This window comes from Neomonachus schauinslandi, chromosome 1, assembly GCF_002201575.2.
Source record: "Neomonachus schauinslandi chromosome 1, ASM220157v2, whole genome shotgun sequence".
Classification (NCBI taxonomy): Eukaryota; Metazoa; Chordata; class Mammalia; order Carnivora; family Phocidae; genus Neomonachus; species Neomonachus schauinslandi.
In genome coordinates, this window is record NC_058403.1 from 171952356 (window position 1) to 171971590 (window position 19235).

At 35.7% G+C, this 19235-nt stretch overlaps 1 protein-coding gene across 1 annotated transcript in view; it reads right to left on the minus strand.

Annotated features, from left to right (window-relative positions):
- Nucleotides 1-19235, minus strand: part of CNTN6 (contactin 6) — a 306049-nt gene that overhangs the window by 160583 nt on the left and 126231 nt on the right. Inside the window, exons 3-4 of the mRNA XM_021695279.2 lie at nucleotides 17872-17998; nucleotides 10966-11141 (exon numbers count right to left, since the gene is read on the minus strand). Coding sequence (XP_021550954.2) covers nucleotides 10966-11141; nucleotides 17872-17998 — 303 coding nt within the window. The remainder of the gene's footprint in view (nucleotides 1-10965; nucleotides 11142-17871; nucleotides 17999-19235) is intronic.

Genomic DNA, 19235 nt, shown 5'->3' on the forward strand with positions numbered 1-19235 from the left:
TTTCAAAATTTCTGTTCATCAAAAGACATAAGAGTAAAAAGGCAAGTCACACAGCAGGAGAAGCTGTTTTCCTATATAAAAGCAACAAAGTGCTCAGATCTAGAATCAGTCACTAAGAAAAAGGAAGAAAACTCCAGAAAAATGGAAAAATGACTTAAATTTTGTTTTAAGATTTTATTTTTAAGTAATCTCTGCACTCAGTGTAGGGCTAGAACTTATTGCCCCAAGATCAAAAGTCTCAAGCTCTATTGACTGAGCAGCCAGCACCCTTAAAAAATAATTTAATTTTTTTAACGGGGGGGGAGTTGCAGGTAGCCAATACACATAAAAAAGTTGCTCAATTTTATTAGTTTTCTAAAAATAAAACAAAATGACATACACTTACATATGCTCCCAAAATGCTAAAATTTTTAAAAGACTGGCAAATTAATAAATTCAAAATGGATTAAAGACCTAAATGTGAGATAGGAAACCATCAAAATCCTAGAGGAGAATACAGGCAGCAATGTCTTTGACTTCTGCTGCAGCAACTTCTTACTAGACACATCCTGGAGGTAAGGGCAACAAAAGCAAAAATGAACAATTGGGACTTCATCAAGATTAAAAGCTTCTGCACAGTGAAGGAAACAATCAACAAAACTAAAAGGCAACCTATGGAATGGGAGAAGATATTTGCAAATGACATATCAGATAAAGGGTTAGTATCCAAAATCTGTAAAGAACTTATTAAACTTAGCACCCCCAAAAAATAATCCAGTTAAGAAATGGGCAGAATATATGAACAGACATTTTTCCAAAGGAGACATCCAGATGGCTAACAGACACATGAAAAGATGCTCAGCATAACCCATCATCAGGGAAATACAAATCAAAACCATGATCAGATACCACCTCACAACTGTCAGAATGGCTAAAATTAACAACACAGGGACAGCAGGTATTGGTGAGGATGTGGAGAAAGGGGAACCCTCTTACACTGCTGATGGGAATGCAAACTGGTGCAACCACTCTGAAAAACAGTATGGAGGTTCCTCAAAAAGTTAAAAATAGAGCTACCGTACAATCTAGCAATTGCACTACTATGTATTTACCCAAAGGATATAAAGGGGCTGATTCGAAGGGGCACATGCATCCCAATGTTTATAGCAGCATTATCAACAATAGCCAAATTATGGAAAGAGCCCAAACATCCACTGACAGATGAATGGATAAAGAAGACATGATATAATGGAATATTACTCAGCTATTAAAAATAATGAAATATTGCCATTTGCAACAAAGGGATTGGAGTTAGAGTGTATTATGTTAAGTGAAATAAGTCAGTCAGAGAAAGACAAATACCGTATGATTTCACTCATAATGGAATTTAAGAAACAAAACGGATGAACATAGAGGAAGGGGGGAAAAAAAGAGAGAGGGAAACATACCATAAGAGACTCTTAAGGATAGAGAACAAACTGAGGGTTGTTGGAGGGGATGGGCTAACTGGGTGATGGGTATTGAGGAGGGCACTTGTTGTGATGGGCACTGGGTGTTATATGTAAGTGATGAACCACTAAATTCTATTCCTGAAACCAACATTACACTATATCTTAAATAGAATTAAAATAAAATAAAATAAAGTAAAATAAAATAAAATAGGCCATCAATAGCAAGTATTGTCAAAAAAGTATTGCTGGTAAGAAGCTATATTAATAAAATCACTGTGGACAACTGCTGGCATTATCTTGTACAGTTGCAAATATGCATACCCAAATGCCCTGTAATTCTACTCTATGTTATATACAACAGTGAAATGTATGCACAATTGTACCAAAAGATATATATAAGAATATTCATAAATAATTATTCATCTTTGCCTCTTGAAACAATCCTGAGTTCCCTTAACAGCAGATGTCATTCATAGACTGTAGTACATTTATTTATTTATTTATTTACTTATTTACTTATTTATTTATTTTTAAGATTTTATTTATTTATTTGACGGAGAGAGCAGAAGCAGGGGGAACAGCAGAGGGAGAGGGAGAAGCAGGCTCTCCGCTGAGCAGGGAGCCCAATGTGGGGCTCGATCCCAGGACCTCGAGATCATGACCTGAGCTGAAGGCAGATGCTTAACCGACTAAGCCACCCAGGCACCCCTGTAGTATATTTATACAATAAAATATTACATAGTGATGGAAATGAATGAACAGTGACTACCAACAATGTGGATGAGTCTCACAAACACTGCTGGCTACAAAGCCAGACTTGAAGGAATAGATGTTGTATGGTTTTATCCATATGAAACTCAAAAAGGTAATATTCAATTATAAATTTACAAATGAGATGGTGGAGACGAAGGAGGAAGTAGTAACTGGGAGAGTATAAAGGAGAGGGCATTCTGGGGTGTTGGCAATATTCTGGACCTGGCTTAGTCATGCTTCATTGAGCTGTATATTTATGTGTTTTATAATTTTCTATATGGGTTATACCTCTTGGAAAATATAATGTATAAATTAATACCTTAAAATATGATAAACATTTCCAGGAGTTGGCACCAAAACTTCTTTATATTTGTATTTACTTTTTTTTAAATACTTTATTCTAATTTGCTATTAGGTAACATTGGATATATATTAACAATAAATCTAAAAAATATTTCCATCTGATTCTTTAATGCAAACAAAAATTTTGCTGTAATTCTCAACCTGCTTTATAAATTTCAGAATCAAAATCTCTATGGGCTATGCTCATAACTTCCTCAAAGCCATTTGTCAAATAGAACAAGAGTAACAAATAAACATTTCAGCTTTGGGTTTCTTTCTTAGTTTTATAAATCAGAAACTCTCAGTTTTGATAGGATGAATACCTTACTTTTTAACATTTCCCTCTCCTATCCCAAGTCAGTCTGGCAGCTTAAATGTGCAATTTTATTCAAATGGACCAAAAGACTAGGTCCTACTGAATATAAGTAAAGGTGAGAGGTGAGAGGAGGCCTGAATTTTGAGAGTATCATTTCTGATAAGGTACATAAATAGATGTCCAGCAGTGATGGTGAAGAAAAAATGAGGCTAAAATATTGGATAATCTGCTTTCCTGTTGATTTTAAAAATATAATAGTGTTTTACTGTAATTCAACCATGTGACTGCCCCAAGTCCCCTTACTTAAGACATGAATTGTTTTTAAAATCAAAGATGAAGTTTTCTCCTTGATATATCAATTAGTGGTTATTAGTACATTAAGACAAATTCAGAATATTAATTTCATTGAAACATTGTGTAGTGCTATTTCCCAAATGATAATGAAAAACCAATACTAATTTATCAACTTTTTTTTGAGAAATTAAAGAAAAAATATGTATTTTCCCACTTTGTTTAGCTATTTCTTTTCTAATATACAAAAAAAAAAAGGTTAAAAGCCATCTAACATTTTCATTTGTAATTAGATATGCATTACCCACTTAACACATACTTCACAATTATCAGAGACTTTACAATTTCCAGATGAGTTTTTAAGTGTTATTTTTAAAGCTTCTTTTCCTGGTCTTAATTTCTTTTTCAGATATAAACGTACTTTATCACTATATCATCAGGATCATGTATAACTGTTTTTGCATTTCTTAGGTATGAAAAAATTTTAAGGACATTTTAAACTGATCAAAGACCTCTATATTATGGCTTTTACCTGGATGCCTTTTCTGTTGTGCTGTGACAATGGTTTTTATCCAGGTGGATTCCATTTTACTTTATCTATAAATAAATATATATTTAAAAATTATTTTGAGATGGAGATATGAGAAATTCCGGTCTGTTGTAGTTTGGGTGACCTTGGGCAAGTAACAGAGTTCCCCTACCTTGAATTTCTCCATCTGTAAAACACAGTTTAGAATAGCTTACAAGTATAGAATAAAGATGAACGGCATTGCAGATATAAAATCCTTTGCATTCCTCAGGAAAAAAATTATGATGATTGTAAATGCCTATATTTATAGCCCTTTAAAATGAATTATTATTGCATTTTAACCTTGAGCCCTCTAAAATCATCCCTCTGATGTGGAGTCAGAGGGGAGCAAGAATTCCTTCACCCTGTTACAAGTGTGAAAAGTGAGGTTTGGAGCATCCCTAAATATGTGTAGTGAGGTTTTAATAATATTAGTAATATCATTAATGTATCAGACTAATATTTTTATAGGAAAAGTACGTGGCATTTTCAAACTACATTTTATAAACAACTTCAAAATCCTTAATTTCGTTCAAAATATTTCCATTGTTTTGGGAATAAATACTGATGTCCCAACCAACTATTACATGATAGTTGATTAGCCAGGTCTCTGCTGAGCAATCCATTAACAACTCACAGTCACCCTTACCCCCTGCTCTACATTTAATAAGTATTTGTCCTGATACCAATCCTACATGAAGTGAGTAATATTAACACCCCATTTTTTTTTTTAAAGATTTTATTTATTTATTTGAGAGAGAATGAGAGACAGAGAGCATGAGAAGGAGGAAGGTCAGAGGGAGAAGCAGACTCCCCGCTGAGCAGGGAGCCCGATGCGGGACTCGATCCCGGGACTCCAGGATCATGACCTGAGCCGAAGGCAGTCGCTTAACGAACTGAGCCACCCAGGCGCCCCTTAACACCCCATTTTATGTATGAATTAACACTTGTGCACAATGTCACATTGACTGGAGAATATTCTTCAAACACAGACAGTTTGCCTCTGGTGCCTCTGCCTAAAAGCATCACAGTATGATGGATTTTTGTGTGTTTCTTTGGCATTTCAGAGTATCACTCAATCATCCCATTGTTTAGATTGGGCTTGGATATAAAGGGCCTCCAAAATTTGGATGTACCTGCCTCCAAATTATTTTCCAAGAAAACTAGTCATTTTATAAAGATGGCCTTTTGCATTTCTGTTATCATGCCTGGTCTTTTGTCAATCTTCTCATACTTTCTTTACCTGGGCTTGTTCACACATTTGCATTTCCTCTTGGATAGACTTTCATCCTGAATGTTCTTCCATGCACTTGTATCAGGAACACAAACTGATATTTCAATGCCTAAGTCAAGCCACATTGCCTTTGGAAGACTTCTATTGCCCTTTTCCCAATCCAGGCAAACCTTACTATTCCCTACTCTGGGCTGCATTATAGGTTAAGTCTACTTCTCTTACTTCACCTGGTATTTTTTTAAGGAGGTTCAGTAGGCAGCAGGGATGTAGACTCTACATTCTGACTGCATGGGTTTAAATACTGACTCTGCCACTTAACTATTTGTGTGATACAGGGCGAGTTACTTAATTCTTCCATGCCTCAATCTGCTCATCTGAAAATAACCTCATAGGGTTATTCTGAGGCTCACTGGAGTTAATTTACATAAAGAGTGTAGAACAATGCCTGCTCTATAACATGTACTCTAGAAATGTTAGCAATTTCTTTCTTTCCTTTTTTTTTTTAATTGTGCTTAAGGTTTCAGCTGTTCGCTCTGTAAAGACAGGGAGTAGCTGTTTCTTATTTATCATTTAATCGTTAGGCCCTAGCACAGGGCTAGATGCATATAAATAAGGTGTTTTCTGGGTGGTTGGCGGATGAATAAATGAATGGCCAGTTAGGAGGCTCCAGTGTAGATCTGCAATAATGGGACAACCTTATTTGAAATGGTATCTGTGATTAAATATTAAACAGTGCATAACCAAAAAGTCCTATTCATGAGTAACTTTTATCCCAAATGTTTATCTATTCATTAGTAGAGCTGTATTATTACAAGAATCTAAAAAAAAAAAAAAATACAGCTCGGTGAAATCATAGGTTTATTTCAAAACACCTATCTTTTTTTCTCAAGGCTGACATTTTAAACAGCAATGACAGATGCAATGTTCTCTCACACAAGTACAGAGTAATTCATTAACATACATATGAAAGGAAGAAGTCTACATTCAACCTTTACTACCAAAGTCCTTGAGAAATAAAAGAAATTCAAAGCAGCTACAAGTGTAGCTTGTAAAAAGTCAAACTGGTTTTATCATTCAAAACACCAGGTTGGTAGCAGGAGCTTTTGGTAACTAGACACCTGCTGAATTTGCTTTAGGGTTGAGGTTGGGGGGGAAGGAAGGAAATGCTTAAAATGGAAATCTACCTGACAATCTGAAATGACAGAATCTTATGTAGAAGAACTGAAGGGGACTTTTGTAATCAAATAATTCAAAACATACCTTTAATAAGTCCACAGAGATGAATGTCTTGTCTGGGTAACATAGCTGGTTAAAGACAGATTTGATTTAGGAGTACATTTTGTAATAGATAGTTTTGTATACATGGGCTGCATTTTAGCATGGTTTCATGGTGGGATGAATCAGGATGAGGCAAAGAGTTACAGGCTGAGCCTAAAATAAACTCTGAGGGTGTTTTTGAATTGCTGAACATCAGGATAAAAGTTACAAACAAAAGCCATCAATTATCTAGAGGTATGTACCTATAGAGTCTTTCCCAGGGACAGGTTAGGTTCTAAAAGGCTGTTCATAGTTCATTTGTTCTGAAGGTCAAAGTGACACTATGCAATTGACTGCCAACCGATAGGAAGCAGAGTTGTTAATACAATTTTATTTTGATGTATAGCTTTGTTCTTACTATAGAAATTCATATGAGAAGGGCTTCTGGACCTAATTTTTCTATCAATAAGTAGATCGAATATCTTATATTAAATGTTTAGTGTCTGTCTTACTTTGGGTCCCTTAGACGCAGAACCTGAGGCAGACATTCAAGTGCGTATGATTTAGAGAGAGAACATTCCCAAGAGAAAGGGAGGGAGGGAAGCAGAAGACAGCCTGGGAAGGAGCTAAGCAAGGGGTTGGTTCTCAGCTGTTGTCTGGCTTCAGCCTGATCCCAAGGGAGTCTGGGGCATAAATGATAGACCAGGTGCAGCTGTGGTCATTAAAAGCTGAGGATGGGCACGCTGTCCATTAAGTGGGATCTGGACAGGGTTTCAAAAGCATCTACCACCAGACTTATTGTGAAGCTAACTGTCCTGAAGATATGGCTTAATATTTAGGCAATTACTATGCCAACAGCAAATTAAGTAAAAAAAGAAGCACACGGGTTTTGTGTGGGCAGTGTTTGGGAAGGATACTATAACATGAAAGTCCTGCCCTTAAGAGTCTCAACTTTTATATTCAAGTTTCAGTTGGTTCTCTAACAATGGACCTTTAAAAAGCCCCCATCTCAGTGAGCCTCAGGCTTCTAATCTGCAAAATAGGAACAATAGCATCTATCTCCTATGCTGGTTGCCTAGCTCAAGAAAGTTAACATGTCAAAGCACCTAAAAGTCTTAAAAACAAGAGAAAGAACTAACTAGTCCAGAGGAAGTTTTAAAATGTAAATTAGAAGATTTTTCTATGAGTAACTACAGCAGTTTGAAATATGTACATGTTTGGCCAAATTGAGGGAAGTAATTAAAAGTAGCAAGAAGAATTAGAGCTATCATTTCACAAATGTCTATAAAGCACCCGGCTTTGCAATCTAGGTCATTATCCTGCCTCCGATGCTATAATTTCCATTGTATACATTTCATAACAGAGGCTTACTATTGTTCAGAGGTGGCCTGATTTTACCACTAGATTTTTGACAGAGATAGAATTTGAACTCAGATATGTCTGTATCGAAAATCTTAGCGTTCGACTAGTTATTATCCAGCCTATGAAAAGCCTTTTCTACCAAAATGGGCATTGTTGGAAATTTATGAGGGTGGTGGTGAGGATTTCAAATTAAACTGAAGATACAGGTCTTGCACTTTAGGAACTTTCCATTTGGCTAGAGACTAGCACTCAGATTCTACTTGCTATGTGAAAAGAACCAGAGCAGATACTCAATAAGAAAAACTTTTTCTTTTTCTTTTCGTTTAAGAATTATGACAGAGAAAAAAAATCCAGCTGAAATGATTACTTTATTCCACTGAGTTCTGATACTATTTTTTAAAATAGTAATAAAAGACACATAACATAAAATTTACCATTTTAATCATTTTAAAGTGTACAATTTAATGGAACTGAACACATTCAGATTGTGTAATCATTACTACCATTCATCTCCAGAAAATTTCAACATCTCAAACTGAAACTCTGTATTAATTAAACGCTAACTCTGGATTCTTCCATCCACCCTGTCCCTAGCAGTCACGACTCTGCCATCTGTCTCTACCAATTTGCCTTTCTAGTTACCTCAGATAAGGGAAATCATATAATATTTGTCCTTTTGTGTATGGTTTATTTCATTTATCCTACATTTTAAAATGAGATTAGGACAAAAGGATTCGTAAATAGAGGTTCCTGGACTGTAAGTCACCAACACTTTTTTGATTCATTCCTAAGATCCTCATGTAAACCACCCTGAGTAAACCATGGAGAGTTGTACAACAGTGGGTGGCAAAGTTAAATCTGGCATTTTCACCTTTTTTAAAGCTGTACTTTACTACACAGATTGAACAAATGACTGAAGTGAGTTCACAGGGTACTTATGAGACACAGGAGATGGAGGGAAATAATTCTAAATTACTAAAATGTGCTGGTTATGCTTAGGGTTGGTTCAAATGAAGAGAGATAATTACACTCAAGTAAATCTCTCCCTGGACCCAGCAGGAAACACTTCAGGCATATGGCATCACTACAGGTCCTGGACAGAGCGACAGGATGGTGTGGTTCTTGTTTTTGTTTCCCTAAATTTCAGACTTGGAACCTAAAATCCTTTAAATTTTCAGAAGAAAGATCAGTTAATGGATATAGGCCATCCTGCTTTCTGCATGAATAGTAAAAGAAATGCTTTTAGAGATCAACAGTCATACACCTTCAACCCAAAAAGGAACGTTTTATGAAGAAACAGGGAAGCCAGTGAAGACGGATTTGATTTCTCCCACTCATCCAAATAAAAGTATATAATTTCTTCTTAATTTAAACCTTTTCTTTTTTTTTAGCAAACATATTGTAACTTAAAGAGGCTCCTAGTTACATGTAATTTTTTTTTTTTGAAAACTTATTTATTAGAGAGAGAAAGCACAAGTGGGAGGGGCAGAGGAGAGGGGGAGAGAATCTCAAGCAGACTCCATGCTGAGTGCAGAGCCCAACGTGCGGGTCTCGATCTCATGACCCTGAGATCATGACCCCAGCCGAAACCAAGAGTTGAACGCTTTAACCGACTGCGCCACCCAGGTGCCCCTAGTTACATGTATTTTTAAACAGAAAAGGGATAAGAAATAATAATGTAGGGAATTTAAAGACATATTTTTCTTTAAAAAGCGGATGAAGAAGAGGAAATCTACAGTTTTGTTAAGCACGGTGCATTAACTTTAGGTATAGGTATTCAGTTGTTGTCATGAATAGATGGAATCCATAGCTCTAGAGACACTCAAAGAGATATTTTCCTCTCCCAGGAAGTCAAATTTCCTCTACCAGAAAGTCAAATTTATCCTACAGAATCTGATCCAACTCATGTGTATCTTCTAGGGTCACATCCTATCCAAGCAGGAGAAATAAATAATTACTGTGGCAGAATCATTCAAAATCTCTGGAGCAATTATTTATTTCTACAATATAAGTTTCTGATCAGCATTTTGTTCTCTTTTATTTTTCCAAATGATGATCTTGGGCAAAATGCAGAAACCAAGTATTGTGATTATCTTTATCCTAAGTTTCAAAATAGCCACCAGCCTTTGTTCATATTCCACTTAGCTCCATAAACTTCTGTGTTTTCTATTTCCACATATATAAATGCATTCAGATTCATTCAGCTATGTATGTGTGTACATATATGTGTGTCTGTGTATATATGTATATATACATATATATGTTTGTGTATGTACCTATAGAATGCTTGTGTATATATACATATGACTAAATACACACATGAACACATATGCACATACACACACACACATTCAGAAACAAGACCATTCCCAAAATGGCCAACATAAGGGGAACTGTACATGAGCAAGGAATCTTTGGAACACAAGACCTGCAACAGGAAACAGACTCAATTATTAATTCGTGTTATCTACTGATGACTACAGTAGTTCTGCAAGATAGGCTCTGGATATATATTTCATTAACAAAATTTCAAAACAATTATTTTTTCAAAGTAACAGACAGAATATCCCTTTTCCATGAGCACCCAAAGGATTAGCTGCTAACTCGTTGGCCTCCTGATATGTCCTCTCAGGTGGGCAGGGGTGGAGGAGGGGTGGGGGAGGAGGTGTAAAGAGAGAAATTAAAGAATAAAAAAGACAGAGAGAGAGAGAGAAATTCAAGGCTCCTCTTCCATCTACATCAACAGATATAATTACTTTCAATCAAGGCTATTCCTGGATCCAATATGAAACATTTCAGTCCCTGGAAACACTACATATAAAGGATATAAGAGGCAATATGTCTATTGTTCATCTGCTAATGTCCTCAAATGTCACCAGGGTAATTACTTGGATGACATTTATGTGATGCAGCTGGACATTGTTACAGTTAATATAAAGCCTGCCTTTGGCAACCACTTTTTTTCCACCTACATCAAACTGTGGGTGCATAATCACTTTTCCTGAGAGAACACCCACCTCCCCCAAAAGACATCTCTACCCTCAGCTTTTTCTTCCTGTGCTCTGAACACTAATATATAATGCAAAAGAAGAAGAAGAAAAAAAAAGAAAGAAAGAAAAATAGTAATATGTCATACATCTTTTTCTTAATATTTATATCTGGAACTTTTAGATATGTTTCTAAACATAATTTATAAAATATAATAACACTGATATTTTCTTCTTTTTTTAAAGAGGATTTGACTATCCCCAAGAGAGAATTCATAAAATGCATAGTTAAAACTTTTTACCTCCATAAATTAATCTCTCTCAAAGAACAGATGATTAGCAAAGCCAGATTTTTTTCCTAATATGAATATAAAAAATATTGTATTAAAAAAACACAGGGATTAGATTGTCCCCCACAAACTCACATGCAAATTGGAGCTTTGCCTTCCGACTCAGAATCGTCCCCAGAGCGTTGGTGGCCAGGCACTGGTACATGCCAATATCTTGATCTGTACGGGGGCTACTGATTGCCAAATTGCCTCCATCCAACCTGTGGTGATAACTCATGGTAAAATCAATATCTGTGCCATTTTGCTTCCACCTTCAAGGGAAAAAAATCAAATTATGTTATAATATACAGAGTTGACCACTCCTAATCTTAAACAACATGTGGTTGTAACTGCTAGGACCATTTATGCATGTATGTATGTATGTATGTATGTATGTATGTATGTATTTGCTAGGACCATTTAAAACAACAACAACAAACAACAAACATGATTACACGTGGAGACAATTCTTCAGTTTCACCAAAGATGACTATATTCAGTAGCTCAGTGATATTAATAACTAGGTTATTTGAAAGATCTTCCACTCTTTATGAATCACAAACATTCACCCACATGTGTCCAAAGAGGCAACATAAGTCTTGACATGAGAAATAAAACTGAAACATTCAGACAAAGATACTGGCCATTCTATTCTGTCAGCGACTTTTCAAATAACATATACCATACCTGAACCCCCACAACTGATACTAAAAAATTGGACATTGAAAATGATTTAGAGATAGAAATCCAAGAAGCATATATTACAAATGGCATAAAGAAAGCCAGCAAAGATTTTCCAATGCCAAGTTGAGGCTGATAACAAAACAATAATAACCTGCCTACTTTAGAACATGATTGTTTCTGTTCATCTCTTACTTGGAAAATTAATCACAATGAATATATTTCAACAGTACTTAGAAATGCCAACCTAAAATTATACTTTAACAAAACAAATGCAATTTGGGAGGTTTTTATTTTAGGCAGCAAAAAGTCTCTTGGTTTACCTATTAGTCAATAATCTTTTAGTACATGAATTAAGTAGCAAAAGGGCCTTACAGTTATATTTATTTTCAAAGAATTGTAAGATGTTTTAGAAAATTCTATTTGATCATTTTAAGATGAATGAATACCCAGTAACTATCTCTAACCAAACCTACTTCACCCACCTTTCACCCTATAACTTGTAGAAAAACAAAGGAATGGCTTTACCCTATGGAACATAGCTAATTTCCAAACCATGTATATTTAGAATGCCAGCTTTGATATGATTTTCCCTTTCATGTTAAGATCATATTAAAAATATTTTGATGAGGGTGGCTAACTATACAAAAGAAATTACATTTTATGGTATTCTTCCAAATGTCATTGACTTCTTTAGGAACATCTTGAAAAATCCAAATGTCTACCATAGTAGAAAAGAAATACAAACTTAGGTAATCCTCCACTATATGAAAGATGAGAAGTGATTGACCAAATATCAAACCAATCAGAGGTTTTCAATCAACTTTAAAATTATTTAGCCAATTCTTGTGTACCTCAACTTCCTTTTAATAAAAAGAAGTTGAAAGACAACAGCCAAAACCAGTGTGTTTCATTTGCCTGAACTTTGTCAAATTTTTTTTTTCTAGAGAAATCTGTACAGTTTTTTGTTCTCAATGTTTGGAGGAAAAAAATATAGAAACATTTTCTTTTTTAGGCCTATCCCAAGACTCTAATATTCTTCTCACTAGCTCTATAATACTGTCTTTCACAATTTGCTTACAGGGCATGATCTTTGGACCTCCATGTTCCCTTTCATTTTCAAAGCAAAGGATATACCACACTTAGTTTGCCAGCTCTCTTTAATTTTGGAATCAATCGCTGAAATAACTGCTGTCATCATTACATGCTCCTAATTAAGCTTGGTAATTGTTTTCCAACACAAATTCAAAGTTGTTGGCTCAGCTGCAGCAAATGAATTTTTCACAGTATCCCCATAATTGTTCTAATCACTATGGTACAATGATTATTAAACTGTGCATATAGATCAGGGGTTCAGCTCCTGGTGTGGGCTTTGTTTAATTAATTGTTTAAATCAATGGAGGAATAGTATTAATGAATTCAAGTGATCGTCATAAACACATTACTGATAGGATTGCATGCCCAGGAGAATTTTCCTACAATGCAAAGTAGGAAATATGCTTTAAATGATTATTTTTAACATCTGCATTAATACCATATTAATTCCAGGAAACATAATGAATTTGAACTAAAATCTTGACCTTTTTCTGGAGAACATCCTTTAATATTAAGTAGTTAAGCCCTGTATCAAGAATATAATGGCTTGGGGCTATGTTTGTTGTCCTTAGATAATAGGTGTGTGTGTGTGTGTGTGTGTGTTTCAGAACTAGGCCTTGTTTTAGAATTATATTGAGTGCTTGTTAAAAGTGTTTCTTTCTGAGCCCATTCCTAGACTTACGAAGGAGAACTCCAAAAGTTAAATTTGTAACAGTCTCTCTGGGTGATTATAATGTGCACTAAATTTGACACCACTGACCTTGTGGAAAGAGTCCTTGGCCTAGCTTTGACATTCCCTTCCTGTGTATCCCTGGATGAGTCATCTAATTTCTCCAGAAGTCATATCAATCAATTATAAAATTTGTACAATAATGTATAATGCTTTATCCCATGGGGTTGTTAAGAAGATGAAATGAGAAAATGAATGAAAAGAATAAAGGGCAGAGTGACTACTGCTATGATTCTTATTCAAAGACACCTAACCCTTCTCAGACTTAAGAATGTCTTCATGACTAGGGTAGAGCAGACTAAATTAGAGAAAGGAACTTCCTGTGGTGATCAGGTCAAGAGGAGATCTGTCAGAAATCCTCCATGACATTCAAAGACCTTCTTCTGATAGAGTGTATCTGGCATAGAAATCATTTATGTGTATGTTGCTTCATTTTCCCAAATAAAATAAATATTCTGAGCTGGAAATAAGCTCATTGCTATCTGATTATCTTAGACTTTTAAGTTTAAGCAATCCCATCCAAGTACCAACTTTGGGTAACCCATTTTCCTTCCCTTTGCAAAGCTTCCTCTTTAATTCTCATGTGTTCCCTGGTCTTTAAAAAATTAAGAGTGATCCTTTCTACAGGAAAGCTTTGTTCACACTTGCCTCACATTTCTGTACTTTCACACTTGCACTGAAATCCTATTTGTTCATGTGTTCACTTCACGGGAAGTGACTGGAAGACAAGTTGCTTTTAAACTATTTCCAAAGTTATGCTTTAGATATTACTTATTTTCCCCCATGAGATTTCTTTTCCTAAAGAGAAATTACTAAAAGAAGGAAAACATGTGGGGTGGAGGGATGGGGTAACTGGGTGGTGGACATTAAGTAGGGCATGTGATGTAATGAGCACTGGGTATTATATAAGACTGATGAATCACAGACCTGCACCTCCAAAACCAGTAACACATTATACGTTAATTAAAAAAATAAAATAAAATAAAAATAAACTCCATGAGGGCAGGAAAAAATAATAAAAACAAAGTAAAGTGGGAAAAAAAAAGGCCTATGGATCTCTGCCAGACAGCAGCAGACTGTTCATTTTATCCAGTTAACCACTGATCACCTTCTTTCATTTATTGAACTGATGTTTTGATTCTGATTCTACTTTTGCCCCCTTCTGTGAGTCTGTGAAACTTAGTATTGAGTTCTGTTCTTTCCAGTCACACAATCTTCCTTGCTATTTTTTGGACATTGTGCTAACCTAATTTAAAAATTGATTTTGGGACGTCTGGGTGGCTCAGTCGGTTAAATGTCTGCCTTTGGCTCAGGTCATGATCCCAGGGTTCTGGGATGGAGTCCCACATTGGGCTCCTTGCTCAACGGGGAGCCTGCTTCTCCCTCTGCTTGCCACTCCCCCTGCTTGTGCTCTTTGTTTCTCTTTCTGGCAAATAAATAAATAAAATCTTAAAAAAAAATTAAAAATTGATCTTAACAAGCCAACTAGAAAAAATATGTATGAACCAATCCGGGAAGGTTGAGTACTAGAGAATATTGGATAATATTAATGAATTATTGATAAATATTTAAGTATGATAGTGATATTGTAGTATGTCAAAGAAAAGTGTTCCTAACTCTGGAAATACATACTCAATATTAAAAAAAAAAAAAAAGAATAAGGAAAACATGTCTTAAAATCAACCACACCCTCACTTTATGGATAAGGAAGCTGATGACAAGACAGAGAAATGATTGTTCCAAAGTCACATATTAAATATCAGAGCTGTGACTAGAAATGATAACTCTTCATTCTAATCAAAGGCTCTTTCACATGACTTCACAGTATATTCAAATTATCTCAAATAATGTTAGAATGTCTATCATAAAGATTTTCCCTCTATTACGCACATGCACGTTCACACACACACACACACACACAAACACACACAATCTAAGGTTATGAATGAGTCTTTTTAATAAAATTTAAGTTAGAAAGGGTCATATTAAAGCTAAAATTTCACATTTTGTTGCTAATGTGCATTATCTGAAATATCTCTGCCCTTTGCTTTATTATCATGGAAATTGGGTCTGAGGCTGACATTTAAGCATTAAAAACAGCTCTTTTTTCACTCTCTTTCCAAAGCCTCTTGCCTATGAGTATTTTATGCTATAATATTAGAGATGAGCTAAACCAGGTTAAGGGGATTGAAAATAAGAAGCTAAATTACCTGTCTTTAGCCTACTAATTCACAAGTCTCTTAGAAACAGAAGACTTTAACAACAGTGAAATCTGTAGTCTCTTCATTCAGAATATTTCTTCATAAGTAAAAGCTAGTGAGCAAATTGTCATGAGATCCACTACTTTACATCTTTCTGCTTGTTACAAGCCAATTATATAATGATTGATGATTTATCTTATCTATACTTAGCAAATATTTCTTATTTTACAGGAATTCATGTATAGTTTTTCCTCTAATAAACCCTACCAATGGTGATGATCAATCAAATTAGCTCTCAAAAATAAAATTACAACTTTAAGTATTAATTGTGAAAAATGTATTAATCAGATTTTTATATATTTAACCGTACGTTAAATTAAATAAAGACCAACTACTGTTTAAGGAAAACAAACAAACATACAAACCCTGAATTGAGAGAACCAGTTTATAAAGTAAATGATCACCTAACTGATGGGCTTCATTTGTTTGGGTATGTTACAGATAGGGAAGCTTTAGTAAGTAATGAGAAGACGTAGTTTTTCAGTTCCTTTGTTGTAAAAAAAAAAAAAAAAATGCCGAAGTAAGTCCAATAAAATACAAGGTGAGAGTTGTCTCTAACTTTGTGCTTTTAAACCATTTATTAAATTAACCAGACATTTTAAGATCAAAATGATTATACATATAAATATGGTATTTCTAATGCAACATAAAAAAGTAGGCAAAACCAGTTTATTTTGCCAAAATGGACTGAAATTGCTACTTTTCATGTGTGTCGATTCAATTTCACTGCTAAAAATTAGGCTTTAAAAAAACACTTTTAGAACACAAAGCTACAACAGTCATTTTAATATTTATTGTCTTTCCTGATATTCACATTGCATGTGCAGTTCTTACCAACAAAATATCCTTATTATTTATACAAGCATGGTATATACATGTATATAGTTTTAAATTTGTGAATTCCTCTCACAGTGTGGATCAAATTCTGCCTTTTTTGTTGTTGTTTAGAGAGGGAGAGAGAGCACGTGCACATGCATGCTTGCTCGGGAGTAGGGGAGGGGCAGAAAGGGAGGGAGAGAGAATCTTAAGCAGTCTCCATGTTCAGTGGGGAGGTCCATGCATGGATTGATCTCATGACCCTGCGATCATGAACCTGAGCAAATCAGGAGTCCAACACTTACCCGACTGAGCCACCCAGGCACCCCTCTGCTTTTATTGTAACCTCGTAAGAACAAAAACATTACTGACTTTTCCTTCCTGTTATTCTACAGGTAATATGTGAGAAACAAACATAATTTTTTTCTACTTGCCCAGAAAAAAAAAATCTTTTTCTGCTTTGAGGGTACATAGCTGTATTCAACATGTATTTCTTTAATTTTTTTTTTTTTTAAGATTTTATTTATTTGTGAGAGAGAGAATGAGAGACAGAGAACATGAGAGGGAGGAGGGTCAGAGGGAGAAGCAGACTCCCTGCTGAGCAGGGAGCCTGATGTGGGACTCGATCCCGGGACTCCAGGATCATGACCTGAGCCAAAGGCAGTTGCTTAACCAACTGAGCCACCCAGGCGCCCTCAACATGTATTTCTAAAATCAGTGCTTTTTCGGCAATGGGATATGCCGGTGGAGTCACAGAAATTGATCTGATAAAATAAAAAGTCTGCATCTCGTTTAAAATTGTTTAGGGGAACATTTTCACAGTCATTGTAACTGGGGCAACTGAGCCTGTAGCCCCAAATTGGGGGAAGAAAGTAGCTTCTACTTTAGAGTCTTTCAAATTGAAGAAGCAAATCTTTTCCTTTTCTTGCTTTTCCCATCCTTTCTATTTCTCTTTCTTTCTTGCTTTCTTCCTATCTTCTTGTGCTTCTTTTTACTTGTCTATTTTTTCTTCCCTCTCTCCCTCCATCTTTCTGTTCCATTTCTTTTCTCTTTCTTCCTTTCCTTTCTTCCTTTTTCCTTATTTCTCTTTTTTTTTCCTCTCAACTCTAGCCACAACATGGCACTCCATGGTACCAATCTCAAGAATAACTCTTCTAAGTCAATCTAATGAATAAGACAGGGTCCTGGGCTGGGGGTAGGGTAGTTATCACCTGGAAAGTGGCATGAGGGAACACTTGAGGATACTGAAAATGTATGTATCTTTATTTGAGTGGTGGGCACCCAGCTGTATACCCATGTAAAAAATCACTGACTGAGCTGCACCCTTCAAATTAGGTAAGTCTAAGCACTTTATTATATGTATGTTTTACATCCAAGACAAAGAAAAAAACAGTGTTGTGCCCAGAGCTAGGACTTTACCTATAATGAGGTGAAGGGTAACCACTGGCAGCACAATTCAGGATGATTTCAGATTTTGATAAATCCAAAGGAAAAATAACATCTTGTGGCTCCTGGGTAAAAATAGGACGACTCAAAAGACCAGCACCTGAAAACAGAAGAGTAAACACCATGTGAAACATTTGACCCCGGTTTGAATGCAACTCTGTATTAGATATCAAGTCAATATACATTTTTTTAACTTTTATTTTATTTTATTTTATTTTATTTATTTGACAGAGAGAGAGAGAAAGAGACAGCTAGAGAGGGAACACAAGCAGGGGGAGTGGGAGAGGGAGAAGCAAACTCCCCGCTGAGCGGGGAGCCCAATGCGGGGCTTGATATCAGGATCCTGGGATCATGACCTAAGCCGAAGACAGATGCTTAACGGCTGAGCCACCCAGGTGCCCCAACTTTTATTTTGAAACAATCTCAAATACACAGAAAATCTTATAAGAATGGTACAAAGAAATATTTTTTTTTCTGAACCATTCAGAATAATTTTGCAAACCAATGCCACATCATCCCAAAAGACTTTTATATTTCCTAAAAAGTACATTCTTGTACATAAACTCAGTAAAACCATCAAATTAAAAAAAAATAACATTGACCGAGTATGAGTATCTAATCCTCAGGCCCCACTTCAACATTTTTCTAATAAAATCTTTTATAGCAAAAGGATCCAGTCAAGAATCACAGTTTTCATTTAATTGTATCTTTTTAGTCTTCTTCAGTGTGGGACAGTTCCCTACTCTTTCCTTGATTTTTCTGACTTTGACATCACCAAAGATTACAAGGCAGTAATTTGGTAAAGTTTCACTCACTTTGGGTTTGTCTGAGCAGTCAGCTACCAAGGACAGGGTAGTGGACCTGGTAGGAGATGTATGTTGAGGGTATAGGTAATAAAAGGGTCTATGAAGACTTTAAAAAACATAATGTAACCAGTGAAAAATGGCTCTTATTTTTAAAAATTATCACCTTGAAGAAGACTCCTCCTCCATCTGCCAGAGTATATTGATCATATTGTCTTATTCTCTGTCCCCCAGTCCCTTGCCCAGCTGGGTGTTCCTTAGTGTCTGCTGTTTCAGTATGATTAGATTCAGGAATACTGTGTGCTTTATACTGCGTCCTATCAGGTGGTACAGGACTTCTATTTGCCCCAAAACTGCTGAAGTTAACTTTGGTCACTGATTAAGGTACTGCCTGCCAGACTTCACTATAAAGTTACTTCCTTTCTCTTTCTCTTTTTTTTTAAAGATTTTATTTATTCATTGAAGGGGGGGGGGCACAAGCAGGGGAGAAGGGCAGAGGAAGAGGGACAAGCAGACTCCCCGCTGAGCAGGGAG